Source organism: Quercus robur, chromosome 7 (genome assembly GCF_932294415.1).
Source record: "Quercus robur chromosome 7, dhQueRobu3.1, whole genome shotgun sequence".
Classification (NCBI taxonomy): Eukaryota; Viridiplantae; Streptophyta; class Magnoliopsida; order Fagales; family Fagaceae; genus Quercus; species Quercus robur.
Window position 1 is genome coordinate 44,323,423 of NC_065540.1, and position 16,404 is coordinate 44,339,826.

The 16,404-nt window shown below is 33.7% G+C and overlaps 1 protein-coding gene across 2 annotated transcripts; it reads right to left on the reverse strand.

The window, feature by feature from the left end:
• Positions 1-9,907: 9,907 nt before the first annotated feature.
• LOC126693586 (uncharacterized) lies at positions 9,908-16,202 on the reverse strand. Of its 2 annotated transcripts, XM_050389609.1 has the most exons (7): positions 15,955-16,202; positions 15,773-15,838; positions 14,557-14,631; positions 10,823-10,952; positions 10,606-10,731; positions 10,275-10,452; positions 9,908-10,186 (listed from the first exon to the last, which is right to left on the reverse strand). In XM_050389609.1, exons 1-6 carry the CDS (start codon positions 16,113-16,115, stop codon positions 10,309-10,311), a joined length of 702 nt encoding a protein of 233 aa, XP_050245566.1. In that variant the 5' UTR covers positions 16,116-16,202; the 3' UTR covers positions 9,908-10,186; positions 10,275-10,308. The 2 variants fall into 2 exon arrangements, with proteins under 2 accessions (XP_050245566.1, XP_050245564.1); XM_050389607.1 differs by having other exon boundaries at positions 9,908-10,452.
• Between the last annotated feature and the right edge of the window lie 202 nt (positions 16,203-16,404).

Genomic DNA, 16,404 nt, shown 5'->3' on the forward strand with positions numbered 1-16,404 from the left:
ATTTCTATTCATTTTGAATTTTCTATACTAGTTGGATATATTGGAATAACAAACTAGTACTTCTTGGTATGCCTTTGTATTAATTAGAATCTTATTTTCTCTTATATGTTTATTTCCAAAAAAATAAAACACACAATAATAATAAATGCCTAATTGTAACTATCATAATTATCAATTTCATATTTAGAAAAAAAAAAAAAAAATCATACCTTACACGGATTACTGATTTGTATGTGCAGAGAAACATTTTCTTTTTATGGGACATTCCATGTTGTGGTTGTTTGGTTAAACTAATTGTCTGGTTCAATCAAAATATCTCAAATCTTAATTATTTCACTTCCAATTTTGGCCTTTTCTTTTACTCTATGTTTTAGCAAAGTTATAAAATTTATATGTTTTGGTCAAAGAAGGAAGGACGGCTAGCTTCTTTTCAGATGCATGAACCATATATACCACATTCTCTTAATCAAATTTTCTTTCCAATTCTGTAGTGTATTTAAACACCGAGCCTTCACTTTCAAAAAGAGAAGAAATATCACCTTTTTTTTTTTTTTTTTGGTTGATATCACTTCAGTTACCAAATTTTTGCATCTATATTTCACATCTGACAAGTTACTGAATTTATTCTAATTCCTCTCACATCTGGTTAAATTTGGATCAAAGTAAAGAGTTGTCTCATTAAGAAGTTGGATGGGAAACATAAAGTTTTATATAAATCCAATATAAAATTATTTTAAAAAATAATACCATCTGGTAAACTATGGCACAAATTTTGTTTGGTGGTAGGAACCGGATCCAGATGAATTCATACCAGGAAGTCAAATGGAATAAAAAAGAAAAAAAAAAAAAGAAACAAATAGAATATCCCATGGAATACCTTTTTTTTTTTTTTTTGTTAATTTTTCATTTTTACAACAATGATAAAGACATAATAAATTTCTCAATTTCTTTTACAAATTTTGATTAGTGTAACATTAATTATTTTCACAAGGAATGACAATTGAAATAATTGTACATTATTACCACGCATCATTAGCATAATAGTCACTTTACAAGTACAAATTTTTGTAAGGTAAGGGGATAAGGTCTGGAGTTCAGGTCTTTAAAAGAAAACTTTACACATATAAATACTTAGATTAGGTTAGAATAGAATTTTTATTTTATAATAATAATAATAATAATTGTACAATGAGCACAACTTGACATTTCAATATACGATAATAATTATATAAAAAAATGAAATAAATTGTATATCTATACTTATTTTAATTGATTCTTTAAAATAACAAAACTTTAAAAGGACTTAAGGCCATGGGATGCAAATTAGGAAGGGGCACCTCTTGAGGTAACCGTAACCCATAAAAGAAAAACTTTGTAAACAAATAAATAAAAATCTCACGCTTTTATTGTTATGGTGGGGACAGATATCACATGCTTAATAATCAAAGCCTACCTTCTCCTCCTTTCTCTATATATAGCTGTGAACGTTAAGAGCCAGGCCAATAAGACAAAGTCATAGATATAAAGTTCTCAGTTTTTTTTTAAGTCTTCTACAGATTAATTAAAGAGTTGAGAGCTTTCATGGCTGGCCTTCAATACAACTTCTTCCCTACTGATTTCTATTACCCTCGTCCAAAGTCTGTGGCCATAGACACCACCACTCCCAAAGCTGTTCTTCCTCTCCAACAAGACCCCATCAGAGACGTTATCAATGATATTGAAGTGTCCAAAACTTTGGTTCAAAATAACCCTGTTAAGAAGGTTACCCCTTTAACTTTGACACATAAATCAGCCTCTTTCTTGGTTACGAAGGACCCCAGAAGAGCCTAAGGCATGAGAAAAATAATCTATGTGCAAGATCAATTTCGTTCGGCAAATTGAGCTTTATTTGGCGTTTTATATATATATACAGTATTTGTGGAGCTTGAGTTCTTCTCTTGCTTGGAAAAAGAAGGGGTGGGATAGGATTGGTTTTTTCTTTTTTCTTTTGAATACTTGTTTTCATAGAAAGATGTTATGTAATATGTTATATATGTACTAATAAGATCAATCTCATCATTTCACCGGAATAGTGTATCTATACATGGTTGTACTGTAATTTTTTTTATTTCTTGACAAGTGAGTAATTCAAACTGTGTAATCCTCAAAGAGAGGACCGAGTAATGTTATTGAGCACCGTGACTCTTAACATGATTTGTATTGTAAATTACTCCATAAAGGAATTAATTATGCATACTACAGTTTCTGTTTGTATAGTTGCTATATTATTTTTCTTCTTGTTATTCACAATTGGTGCAGAATTTGAGAATTCTGAGTCCACATGGCATGTTAGGTAACCTGAAGATTACCAAATGGGTTTGTTTAAAACTTTCAAAAAACAACTAACACATAAATAAAGATGCCTAACACTACAGAAGAATTCATACCGAAATCACACTTGTATCATTTTGATAAATTATTGATTGTTTCAAAAAATTAAGTTATTAAAATGTGATAAAATATCACTTAATTATTATATTAACTCTTCTTTTCTTGACTAAATTTAATTACTTTAACTAGTATACAAAACTAACACTTCTACTGGCGGCTCTCAAAGAGTCAAAAGAGTGAAAGTTTATTTAAGTGATAACTTGTTGGGTTTGTTTGTTTGACCAATTTAATATTATAAATTTAAACAAATATGGAATATTTAAATAATAAATATGACTTTTGATTCGCCCACTTTTTATTTTGTTTCATGTTCAAGAGCATCCTTTCAAGGGTCATAGTTGGTAAGAAAGGATATACCAAGGACCCATAGCCTGCAGTCAATGGAGGGTGCTTGATGGAACGGAATATTCGTGAATATGCCCTGAAGAAAGTGTAGAAATTTAGTTAGCCCAAATGCATCCTGTTAAATGTAGCAACTCAACTTCTTACTTTTCTTTCTGTGGCTACCAAATATAAAATTCATTAAAAATATATTAATTTTCTTGGATGAAAATAATTTTTCTGTTTCTTATTCCATGAAAAGAAACCCTGATAGTGATAGGTTTCTACAATCTACGTACCAAAACAAATTAGAAAATTATAGAATAATTCATAGTTCAATAAATACGCATTCACATTATTCCTCTCTCCTGAATAGTAAGTCAATTTAATTAATGAAAGTAGGAGAAATTATACAGTATTAATGATGGACTATGTCGCTTATTCATCATTTTACTACAAGACTCTTACTTATTTAAAATTGCTGAGTTAATTTATAATAAAAATACATTACTTGTCTACCATTTCACTACAAGACTCTCACCTATTTAAAATTGTTAAGTCAATTTATGATAAAAAAAAATTAACAAAAGGTGACTTCCACTCAACAATTTAAATATGTGGAAGTTTTTAGTGAAATTGTAGATAAGTAATGTGGTCCACCTTGAAAACCGTATAATTTCTCGATACAATAGCTCATTTTTATGTGAGAAGATGGAGCACACACTACACATTTCTTTGGTCACGCTTATTATACATTTTTCCACACATTTAAAAAGTCTTAAATATATATAGATTTCAGTTAGCTCAACTGATAAAATTTCTGATGGTTTAATAAGACATCTGAGATTCAATTTCCGCCTACACTAGAAACTGATTGGTATTTTTGTCTAATGATAAAAAACACAATCATCAAAAGCAAATACCATAAATTAAAACTTATAAAATATATAAATAAATAAATAAATAAAAGTCTTACAGAGTCATCCTTTTTTTTTTTTTTCGTTTCTTTTTGGGTGATAAGTTATGTTAGTCGCATGCATTAGTCTCACAAGTCACAACTAGGGACTAGCTAGTTATCTTATCATTTCGCCCATAAAAACAGAAAGGTAGCTTATCAATCATCTTATAAAAAAATGTCCATATGGTAAATACAAATATCATGCCTTACGTGTAGAATTTGGCCTTTAGACCATCCGCGAAGGCGTCAATAAAAAAAGCTGTGTTATAAGAGCATGAAGGAGCAATGGACGGCTGGTATTGTCTCTTGAGATAAGCTGACTCTAATTATAAGTTGATTTGTTTTTTAATTAGAATGAAGCCGACCCTGAGTCAATAGAGTGGTGCTAGATAAATACTACATAAGTAACATTATACTAATAAACCATTATATTATCAATCACCAAAAAAAAAAAAAAAAAATATATATATATATATATATATTTAAACATTCATTTATTATGTTTTTAAAATCTACTAATTAATTCTTTTATATATATATATATATATATATAATAATCACATTTTTTGTTATATCAGTTTATCAAGATTTTATAGTATAAAAATTTATAATATCTTTAATATTTTTAAAGTAATAATATTGTCTAGACTCTTTGTTGGGTATACATGTGAGTATAAGTCTCACAGTGAGAAAAAAATAAATAAAGAAAGAAGTGAATTATGACAAAATTCAGAAATCTTAGCGGTCTCATAAATAATAGAATATAGAAAGCCCAAATGCATTCCAGCCTCTCTCTTTTAATTGATTAATTAAAGAAACTTGGGTTGATGATGATCACGTGTACGTATTATGTTAGGTTGCAACTCCCCCTAGATAGTACTTCTTCCCTCAGGGTCAGATTAAGTATACACCACGAGATTAATTATATGAATTAATTGAAGACAATGAATATATAATATAAGTCAACCTAATTATTTTGTAGATTTTCTTCCAAACTGAGCCATACATGAAATAACATATTTCACTACTCATCTGCCTATCCCCTGCCCCTCCCCCCTCTCCTTTCTCTAGTATCGATTATGGAAGAAATTTTTTTTGGGTAAATTAAAAACTGGATTAATTGGTTACTAGTGATAGGTGTGAGCTACCTGATCTAACTAAATCCAAAACCCATTAGATTGATTGTATGTAGAGTTTAGAAGAAAATTTCAATGAAGAAATAATTTTGCAATATGATGAATATAATGATACAACTGACTTAGATGAAGGTTTTGAAATGTAGAGTTTCAATATATGACGTTCGCTCGTGATGATTGCCTTTCAGCATTAGACCGAGATACCAGTTGGTTTTTAGTATAAGCGGGGATGTAACCCAGATCTTTTATTCAACGACAAAAGACTTTAATAATAGTTAAGCTAACTGAAACCTACCACTTAGATAAAGTTAATTAGGTAAGATGATAAATATGATGATTTTTTTTTTAATTGATCTTGGTTTGAAATATTTAAATACACCAATTCAACGTTATCATCCATGTTCACTTCTTTGTAGATTACTACTTGAGCCAAGATAATGGAAAAAGATTTGTTGTAAACTAAGTGGCAGCAACTTTTGCAAAAATACACACATGTCAATGACTTAAATAGGGAAAATTATTAGGTACTCCTGGAGTACCATAAATGCGTACTCCCCCCTCTCACATAAATGGTGGGTTCCATTATGAATTTAATTAATGTGACCCACCATTCATGTGAGAGGAGGGAGCATGCATTTATAGTACTCCAGGAGTACACAATAATTTCCCCTTAAATAGACACCTGTTTAGACTTATATTTAAATGAAAACTTCCTTCTTAAGATTGAATTTTTTACCAAATAGTCACTTGATATATATACATTTTGCAAGAGTTGCTGCAACTTAATTTACTACAAATCCTTGCTCCAAGAGAATTTGCTTTAATTGTAAATGCATTACATTGGACATGGTGAATCCAATAATATAGTGATACTGCTATGCTATGGCCAAGTGGTTCAATGATAAACGGTTACTCCCATGTGGTTTGGTGAGGGATAGACATTGAAATTGATCTGTCTAGAATAATAGTTAACTTTGATGATAGTGATGTTAAGTTATGATTGAACGCACCTTAGAGAGCACATGTGAACCACGTTCTATGTACACCTTTATTAAGGCATTGATTTTCAACAATAAAGACTACTCTGAACGTGTTTTTCACAACTTATTGCTCCCTAACCAATATCAATATGTATGGCTCATGTTTAAAGTCTAAAGTATTACTAATACAATTCCACCATTTTCTCAATGGTGGGTCCCCGAGAGTATTAGGACATAAGAAAATTTCACGAAATATCCCTAGCTCTCACAATTTAAAATTACACAATAGGCGCCATCCATTATGAACATAAATGACACGTTGATCAAATGTGCACTAGAATTTTGACTCATTTGGCTGTGTTTAGAACGTGTTTAGCTTATGTTCCACACAAAAACACAAAAGCAAAAGCAAATATTGGATGATCGATATGGCTTTTGATTTGTCCACTATTTGTTTCATTTTCAAAAGTATCATTTTCTCAGCCAAAAAAAGAGATCACTATTTTCGACTTTCATAGTAGGTAAGAAAGAATATACCGAGGAGCTATAGCGTGCTGATCGAACGGAATATGCGTGAATATGCCTTGGAAAAAGAATTGAAAATTCTGTACGTAGAAATTTTAGCCAAGCCCATCCTGTTAAATGTAGCAACTCTCACCTTTTTCAATTTTCTTGGATACATTACTAATTAATGCTTTCCTCACTTCACATTTTCAACATTGAAAAGTCTTTTCTTCTCCTATTTTTTTGGTGGGGTTGATAAGTTATGTTATTTACATGCATACATTAGTCAAACTAAGTTAGCTTATCATGTCACCACAAACAAAAAAAAAAAAAATGTTAGCTTATCAATCATATTATAAAAAAAATTTCTGTATGCCAAAGTATTTTTCCTTCTTTGTCAATCATTTGTTTATTGTCTGCATGTAATATCTCACGCCTGCATCTTATGTACGTATCAGTTTAGTTTCTAGAGCACCCCTGAAAAACAAAAACAAAAAGGGAAATACTAACGAGTGCCTTTAGTACACTGGTTAAGAATTCAGTTAAAGAAAGTTTTTATAGGAAAAAAAATTAATGTTTTGATAGCTTTTTTAATTTCCCATAAAAGTAATGTCAAAAATTTCCTAAAATGGATTCCTAAAATGGATTGTAGTTTTTTTTTTTTTTTTTTTGGAGAAACCCTTAGCTAGTAGTATTGTCTTCTTTCTTTTCTTTTTTCTTTTTTTTTTGGGTAGAAAAAGGATTGCATTGCATTAAATTAAATTAAAAGAGTTAAGACAAAGCCTCTCATAGTACAAATCCATTGAATCATAATACATCAATAAAATGATAACCATAGGCGGATTGGCAAAAACCATAAAATTCCGCGATTGATTTGCTCCATTCTTAACAAGTCTGTCTGTACACTGGTTCACCTCTTGGTAACAATGCTTAATTTTCACACTAGGGGTCTGTCTCATCAGTTGCCTACAATATGAAATGAGGGTAGAGTGAGCATAGTTATTACACATTTTACCCGATCCCATTTCACCGCTACTGGCAGGTTTAGTGAACAAAAAAATTTTGGACCATTGGGCAAGGTCCAAAGCTTTGCGTCAATACTTGAAGCTGTACCAATGGCACTGCTAATTCCAAACGGCCACACACCAATGCATTATGGTCTCGGATGATTCCTCCATCACTTGCTCTGCCTAGGATTCCCAATTTAGTAGTATTGTCTTTGAGGCTTTGTTGGATACACTTCCACATTAAGAAAAAATTAAAATTTTAATATAAAATAATTGAATCCAAACTCATAAACTTAAAATTTTAAATTTAGTAGTGCTCATATGATATTAAGCCTTCAATGTGTTATATCATCCAACACTCTTAATAGGATTGCAAGCACAAACCCAAAGTCAATGCTATCAACTAGTAGTTACTTTTGGAGAAAAGGGGAGATTAGTTAAAATAATTGAATATAGAAAAGCCCAAATGCATCATCCTAGCTAGCTTCTCTCACCCTTGCATTGATTAAAGAAGAGGCTGATCTGATCACGTGTATTGCATCACATTGCAATGGCAATCTCCAACAACCCCCCCACCCCACCCCCCCCCCCCCCCCCCCCCCCCCCCACAATAATTCTTCCTCAGTGCCAGATTAAGTATACATCGCGAGGTTAATAGAGTTAAAAATAAAAAGAAGAATGGAAGTCAACCAAATTATTTTGTAGATTGTTCTCTAAACTCAGCAATGACTTAGTTTGTGAAATAACATATTTCAATACTCATCCTATCCCCTCTTTTCTCCAGTATCTTTTATGAAGAAAAAAAATGTGTGTGAAATAAAAACTGGATTGATTACTAGTAATAGGAGCAGGGACCTGCTAACTTATCCATATATAAAATCTATAAGCTTGATTGTGTTTAGAGTTTAGATTCTTTAGAAGCTCACTTCAAACATGATTTGCGCCACTTAATCTGTAGTTTTAAAGGAGCTCGATATCTCTTAAAATTGTTTATTAAGTTTATTGCACGCAATCTGGTAAGGTCCTTCAGTTAAATTGAAGAATTTTTTACAAGATCATGACAAGGTTAGTAAGATTCAAAATATGAAGCAAACAGCTAAAATCATCGAAGGTGTTGATACAGCAAACTTCAGCATTAAATTTTGCAACTCTAGCTAGGTTTGAAAAACCAAAAATTCACGCAAATGACGTATCAAAGTTGAAGTTATTACTTTTTTATTTATCCGGCAGTTAGATTTGACTAGTTCTTTTTCTATTCTTTTTTGGGTTGCGTTAACCTCAGCTTTGTGTCATTTTTTTAGCAGCTTTATAGGTTGTAGGGCCAGTTTCATAAGGAAGAAGAAATATCAACTGTAGGACCAATTTTATATATTTTTCTTCTATTTATTCAATTTTTTTATTAAGTGAGATCCACATTAGTCCAACCTTAACAAACACCTCACAATGCTTGTTAACATTTGCCTTCATTTTTTTTAGTTAGGTAGACAGTCGGGAACTAGAGTGGTGGATTTCAAACTACATACATAGAGCATTATAATTCATAAAGGATGTCATTACCACTAAACTATTCCTTGAAGCCCTTTTAGGATTATTTCAAGGTATTCTATTTTGATAAATAGTTCATTTTTAAATTTTAAACACTACTAATACAATTCTTCCATGCATTTTCTCAAGGGTAGGCACTCATGAAAAAAGCCAATGTCCGATTGAAAATTACTTATTTTTTTATAACTTATTTGCATAGTGTTTATTATAATATATAGTTTTTGGTAACTTTTATGTTAATTGTGTTACAAAATGCTAAAAGATTATTTATTTAAAAAAAAAAAACTAAAAAGCTAAATTATTTGCTAAAAAAATGAGAAAAGGCAAAAAAAATTTCAACAATTCTCAGAAGCACACTATGTTGCTTTGGGTAAAACCACCATCGGGCCATGAAAGGGAAGATACATGGATCACAGGATCAGAGCCCAGCCGCTTAAACCAACAGTTAATTGAACATTGAGATTTGAGAGGTTTATTATTATTATTTCTTTTTTTCTTTTTTAGGTTAGAGTAGACTGGTGGTTGGCCTTCCTCCTATACTTTGTCAATTCAATCCCATAACCCCCGTCTTGTATTCCAGTGCCAGGACAGAAGCCTACACCGTGAACTGGTGTAAGGAACAAGCGTGTTTGGGATCCAAAATTGCAAAATAGATAGCACTCGAATTTAATACATCTGAACTCAGTATATCTCAGCATTGTTTGTGTACCAGGGAAAGCATGTCCCACCCTGTATATCTCAACATTGTTGGTGTACCAAGGAATACATGTTCATCTTAATTCATTTGCTTGTGTGCTGATGAAAGCGCGCCACGAATCATAATTTGTGTTCCATAAAAAATTAAAAAAATAATGAAAAGAAAAAATAAAAAAATCCAGAAGCTTTCATTCCTTATCCATGATAATGAGCCTGCTCCTGTGCACAATTTACTATTGGGGAGATTCATTCCTGATTAGTTCACCTGCAAGGCATTCTAGCCTACCATCAGAGTTGTCCCTCGAACTCCACTAGGGATTATGGACAATCTAGCGATGAAAATCCGACACAACTTGAGTTATTAAAAACCAATTCACCAAATGATACACATTTGATTTGCAGAATGAGGCTCCTAGACAGGCTACAAAAATTGCATAAATTACAATAAGTTGAATTTTTTTGAGTAATCTTCTTATTGCAGTAGGGGGGGAGATGAAGGCACATACAAAAACAGCAGAAAGAAGCAACTTAGTTCATGCATCGGACTTGAATCAATAAACGATCCTAATTGCTGAACCATTTGTTGCCTTAGGAAACCTCAACTGCATCCTGCAGCCTAATCCTATGTCAGCTTGTATTGCAAAAAATGATGCCATAACAGATACATATTTCATCAGTAATATCATTTCAAAACAACCTGTGTGGATTGGAAATTAAATTTGGTTGCTGAATTAGCTGATGATCATTTTGTTAAGAAATTCAGCTTGCTCAGGAAAATATTCCAAAATTTCATCCTTGGTCACCCAAACAAAATCCTCACACTTCCCAATTTTGAACTTGTTGGTTGCAATCACTTGGGACTTGAAGAAGAATCGCTGTCAAATCAAGAAAACAATCCAGGGCTTAAGATTAAAATTGATGCAACAATTATCAATAGTCAATAAGTTACATGAATTGCAACCATAATGCTGCCATATACATTTTGGCAAAAGCTAGAGCAAAGTAAAACCAATATCAAGAAAATATACCTTAAAAGATGGAGAGTTTAACTCATTCTCTGTTGGCTGTATAACCATATGACCCATCGGAGCATTTCCAACAAAATATGTGTGGGAAAGGTCTCCAATCACAGATTCCAATGCAGTCTCCGCACACTGCAAACAGTAAGAGTTAATATGAAAAGAAAAGAAAAGAGGGAGAGACAGAGAAGGAAGAAGAGGCAGCTAAAAAAATAGCAACTCTCACCTTACGCAATGTCTCCTCAGTTTCATAAACTTTTTCTGGAAAATGCCAGACAGGCTTATCACTAGGAGCTCCACTTGCTTTGCCATAGAGAAGAAGATAAAGTCTTCTGTCAAGTGCTCTCTGTAGTGACCTAAGGTGAAAAAGACAAAAAAAAAGGGCTCATAAATTTGCGAATCAAACTGCAGTGATCCATATGAAAATATTAAAACAAGTTTCCATTAGCCACATTGAATTTCACTACTCTTATAACTTTAACAACATATGGCCTCTAGAAATTATTTTAGTAGAAGATAGTGCTGGGGATATATATTTTTTTTGATAAGTAACGAAAATTTTATTAAGCAAAGAGAAACAGCCAACCTGAGTACATTGGGAATGTACTAAGAGGACACAAATCAAGGACCAAGGTTACAACGATCAAGCAAAACAGGAAGGGTAGAACAAGAAATATGACAAACGACCACACTCCAATCGAGGAGAGTGTGTTAAAAAAAAAAGACTTAATCTCTAACAAAGAGCGTTCACATCCCTCAAAACTTCTAGCATTTCTTTCATGCCAAATACACCATAACAAGCAATGAGGCACAAGTCTCCACAAAACTATGTTACGATGCCATCCAAACATACCTTGCCAAGACTCAAACAACCCAATAACCTTGTGAGGCATAACCCAGTGGATACCAAACAAATAGAGCACCAACGACCACAACTCGCAAGCTATGGGGCAATGAAGAAGAAGATGATCCAATGACTCCCCACAACTCTTACACATATAGCACCAATCAAGAACTAGCACACGTCTTTTGCGAAGTTTATTTGTTGTTAAAATCTTACCTAAGGAAGCAGACCATGAAAAGAAAGCTACCCTTGGAGGAACCTTCGAATGCCATATCATTCTCCAAGGGAAGGATAAGAGGGTAGGAGGGTAGAGGGAAAGATAGAATCCTCTAACCTCAAAACCTCTACACCTAGCTGGCTTCCAACAAACCCGATCAGGACCCAACCCTTACACTGTAGAAGAGTAGACCATATCCATAAACAGATCAAAGGATTCTTGTTCCCAATCTTGTGGGGGACGACGGAATTTAGCATCCCAATGAATCCTCCCACCAGACCAACACATAACCTCCGCTACTAAAAAATCCTTTGTCCTACTAATACAATAAAGTTCCGGAAAAGCCTCTTGGAGAGTACAATCTCCACACCACACATGCTTCCAAAACTTCACTCTAGTACCATCCCCCACATCATACAGAAGGAGTTTAGAAAAATTCAGCCAACCACTTCTAATATATCTCCACAAGCTAACACCATAAGCATTGGTCACCTTTTTCGTGCACCAACCACCCCAATCATTCCCATATTTCACCTCAATAACCCTCCTCCATAGAGCATTGGTCTCCATGCCATACCTCCATAACTATTTCCCTAACAAGGCAGAATTAAAACTCCTCAAGCATCTAATACCTAGCCCTCCAAGCTGCAACGGCTTACAAACCTTCACCTAATTAACTAAATGAAGTTTAGAATCATCACTAATACCACTCCACAGAAAGTCTCGTTGTAATTTCTCCATACAATTAGCCACCTTCCCAGGTAAAGGCAGAAGGGAAAGAAAGTAAGTAGGTAAAGAGGAAGGAGTACTTTTAATAAGAGTTACCTTACCCCACCTTAGATAAATACAACCTCTTCCACCCAGCTAATCTCCTCTCCATCTTCTCCAAAATGGGATTCTAGATTGGCAACTCCTTAAATTTAGCACCTAACGGTAGGCCCAAATATTTCAAAGAAAGAGAGGATTGCCTACAACCCAACATCCCCACCAGAACATCCATATTGTGCACCACACCAATAGGAACCAACTCAGATTTTCCCAAGTTAATCCTTAAGCTTGAGACCTCCTCAAATCTAGCCAGAATTTCCCTCAAACTAGCTATTTGCGTAGGATCAGCATCACAAAAAATAAAGGTGTCATCAGCAAATAAAAGGTGAGACACCATCACCGAGTTACCAGCCGTATTACCTACAGAGAAGCCTGAGAACTGTCTAGAAATAGCCACCACATCCAACATATGACTCAAAGCCTTCATAACAATATCAAATAGCAACGGAGACAAGGGGTCCCCTTGCCGAATCCCCCAAGAGCTACCAAAGAAATCAGAAGGACTACCATTGAGCAAAATGAAGAATTTAACAGTTGAGATGCAACACATTATCCATTTTCTCAATTTCTCTGAAAACCCACAGTGCTGAAGCATATTCATTAAAAAACCCCAACTCACATGGTCATACGTCTTCTCCACATCCAACTTACACAACACCCTTGAAACATCTGTCTTCAATCTACTATCAATACATTCTAAAGCAATTAAAAAGGAATCCAAGATCTGTCTACCTTTCACAAAAGTATTCTGAGAATCTGAAATAAGCCACCCTTCGAAGCCGATTGGCCAACACCTTAGAAATAATCTTATAAATCCCACCAACTAAACTAATAGGCTGAAAATCCTTGATCTCCACAGCATCCACCTTTTTGGGAATAAGAGCAAGGAAAGAAGCATTAAGGCTCTTCTCAAACACAACTTGAGAATGAAAGTTTTGAAACACTGCCATAATTTCAACCTTCAAAATACACCAGCAAGACTGAAAGAATGCCATGGAAAAGCCATCCGGACCAAGAGCCTTATCACCCTTAAAATCGCTAATCACCCCAAACACCTCATCCTCATCAAATGGCCTATCAAGCCAAAAGGCATCTTCCTCCGAGATACAAGAGAACTCCACATCATCTAGTAAAGGTCTATGAGCCACATTTTCAGTATATAGTTGCCTATAAAAATGAGAAATAGCACTTGCTATAGCCTCCGGATCGGAAGACAAATCTCCATCCACCATAAGCCTATCAATGGAATTAAATCTCCTATGAGAGTTAGCTATACGATGAAAGAATTTGGTATTCTTGTCTCCTTCTCTAATACAAAGGACTCTAGACTTCTGCCTCCAACAGATTTCCTCCATCAAAGTAGCTTTTTCTAATTCGCCTCGAACTCTCTCCAATTCCAGCCTTTCCTCCTCCAATAAAACTCGACTATCCTCTGTCAACTCTAAAACACTAAGATCTTTCCACAAATTTCTCACCCGATCTTCAACAATTAGCGAGAAGGATATAGGCTCCCTCATTACCACCCTCACACCTCAAGTGATTTGATCTTTAAATATGTATACATGCACATACAGACATTATAAACAAGTTTATAAATTATTGCTTTTATTAAATAACTTGGCTATATAAAGGAAAATTATGTCAGTGCTTTTACTATGCCTATCACAAGACTTTCCATCAATCATATCAAGACATGAATCTATTTAGGAAGGCCTTATGCTAATCACACTAAGAGATGATTTTGCTTCAAGTAAAGGAAAAGGTGAAAGCAATTATGTAATATTGGGACTAGGGTTACACACTTGCGCATAAATTGACTTGTATCAATTATGTAAACTACATTTTTTTTAAGTTCTTAACCAAATTACAGAAGCTATTAGAGATCTAGGTTTAAATTAATATCATTGTATGTAACATCCTCACAAGATCAATGACTTCTATATAAAAAATTTCATATTTGTTACATATTGCTAATATACCCCCCATAATCATTATAAAAGGCGAACAAAAGAAGTTGAAAACAAAGAAATTCATCCGGAATTAACAAGGGGAGAAAAAATCTGCTTCATACTTCTTATCATTCTTTTTGTCAGCTTCAGTGATCCGTGGAGCTGGTACATAATCCATTTGGTATTCACCTTTTCCCCTGTTCATGAAATTCAGTTGCATACATAAAGTTGTTCAAACGGGGTAAAAACATGGCAACTTCTACTGCATCTATATGAGATGGATAGAGTGTGCATATATAACCAGTAAACTATGACATACAAGCATAGTCTTACACAAGTAGTTTGCAAGAAGAAAGAATGGATCAGCAATGCAAGTATAAAATTTACTGATTGATGTCTTCAACATAACACAAGAAATTAACATTCTCCCTAACTAGATATGCAAATTGTTAGATTCACACAAAGAGCAATACAATGTATCATGACCGAAACACTCTTTCCAGAGTTCTTGAAGCAGAATATAGACAAAGACTTACAGTCTTACAGATTTCAGACAATGTTTCAGCCATAAAGCAGTAAATCAAGTCACCTAATCTCAATTAAGCAACAAAAAAGCTTAATTACCCCTTTTGAGGCACCCCAGTAACTCCTAATATACTAACACTTGTCCCAAAATTTTAAACTGATAAGAAATTGTGAATTCAATCATTTAACAATTATTCTAAAAATGCCAAACATATACTTTTTTTACTTAGAGCTACACCATTCCCCATGGTACAAGGTGTCTTTCATCCAACAGAATTTTGACATTCAATAAGTGACGGCAAATTTCACAATTGCTATTGTGATATGTTGTATTAGAGTACAATAAAAATGATGTCACTAATGGTCTTAGTAAAAGTGATGTTGCACTAATCACAGTCTGCAAACTCAACAACAACAAGCCCCATTCCCAATTTTTTCAGTTCGTTTATGAATCTTTAACAGATTAGTTAGAGTTGGCCATGTGTATTTTTTCTTTTTTTCAAACTCAACAATTTGCCCAAAAAAATAAAATAAAATATTGTTGGGTGTATAGCATTGTTTTCAGATGAATGAGTGTATTTTATTTTCAAAAATATGAAACAATGGTTTATATACTAGCATTAAATATACCAAAGATAACAATGACAATAAGATTGGCACCCAAAAAAGAAAAAAAAGAAATACATATTGTAAATCTGAGATATCAATCAATAACTAGCAATTGTATTAGAAACCATTGAAAAGAAAATGAGTTAAAGCTGAAATTGATATATTGAGCTAGAGATTCTAATAAAAAGGAAAAACAGAACTTACCTAGAATTAGACTTATCTAAAAGCTCATCTGGATATCTACGTCGATATTGCTGTCGCCACCGAAACCTAAAACCCAAAAAAAAAAAAATGAATGTTAGAATCAGAAAGGTTTGGTGCTCAAAATATGTTACTAAAACGCATTATTAATGTTGGAGAAATGGTAGATTGAAACAGAGACTTACGAGAACTCCTGAAAGGCGTAAACGACAGGGTCGATCTTAGGGATCACAACCGGAAGCCTCTCGAACAGTACGGAGGCTACGACCTTCTCCGCCGCCGCCGCCGCCGGTTTCTTCGTGCAGAACCCACGCGCTTTCGTCAAAGACGTTAACGATCTCTGCATTTTTTTTTTATAGATCTGTTACAATACCGTAACTGTAAATTGAATTTTTTTTTTTCTTTTTGAATTTTTATGAATTTTTTGGGTTTTGTAGCTAGAAATGAGCCATAACAGAGTAATGATTTAGTGAAGCTCAAGAAGAAGAAATCGTGAAGTGGAGTGGGAGTGGAGGTTTCACCGGAGGGTTTTTCTTTCACTTATTGGGCTGGCTGCCTGGCCCATTACGGATTTTCTTGGGTTTGAGATGGAAATTTCTGTGGTTTTTTGGGCCTTTTAGAATAATGGATTTTGT

Coding starts and splice junctions, on each gene's coding strand:
- LOC126693586 (XM_050389609.1), bottom strand. CDS start 16,115: ATGCAGAGATCGTTAACGTCTTTGACGAAAGCGCGTGGGTTCTGCACG. Junction 15,839..15,954: donor TACGCCTTTCAGGAGTTCTC/GTAAGTCTCTGT, acceptor TTTGGGTTTTAG/GTTTCGGTGGCGACAGCAAT. Junction 10,453..10,605: donor TAAACTCTCCATCTTTTAAG/GTATATTTTCTT, acceptor TTGATTTGACAG/CGATTCTTCTTCAAGTCCCA.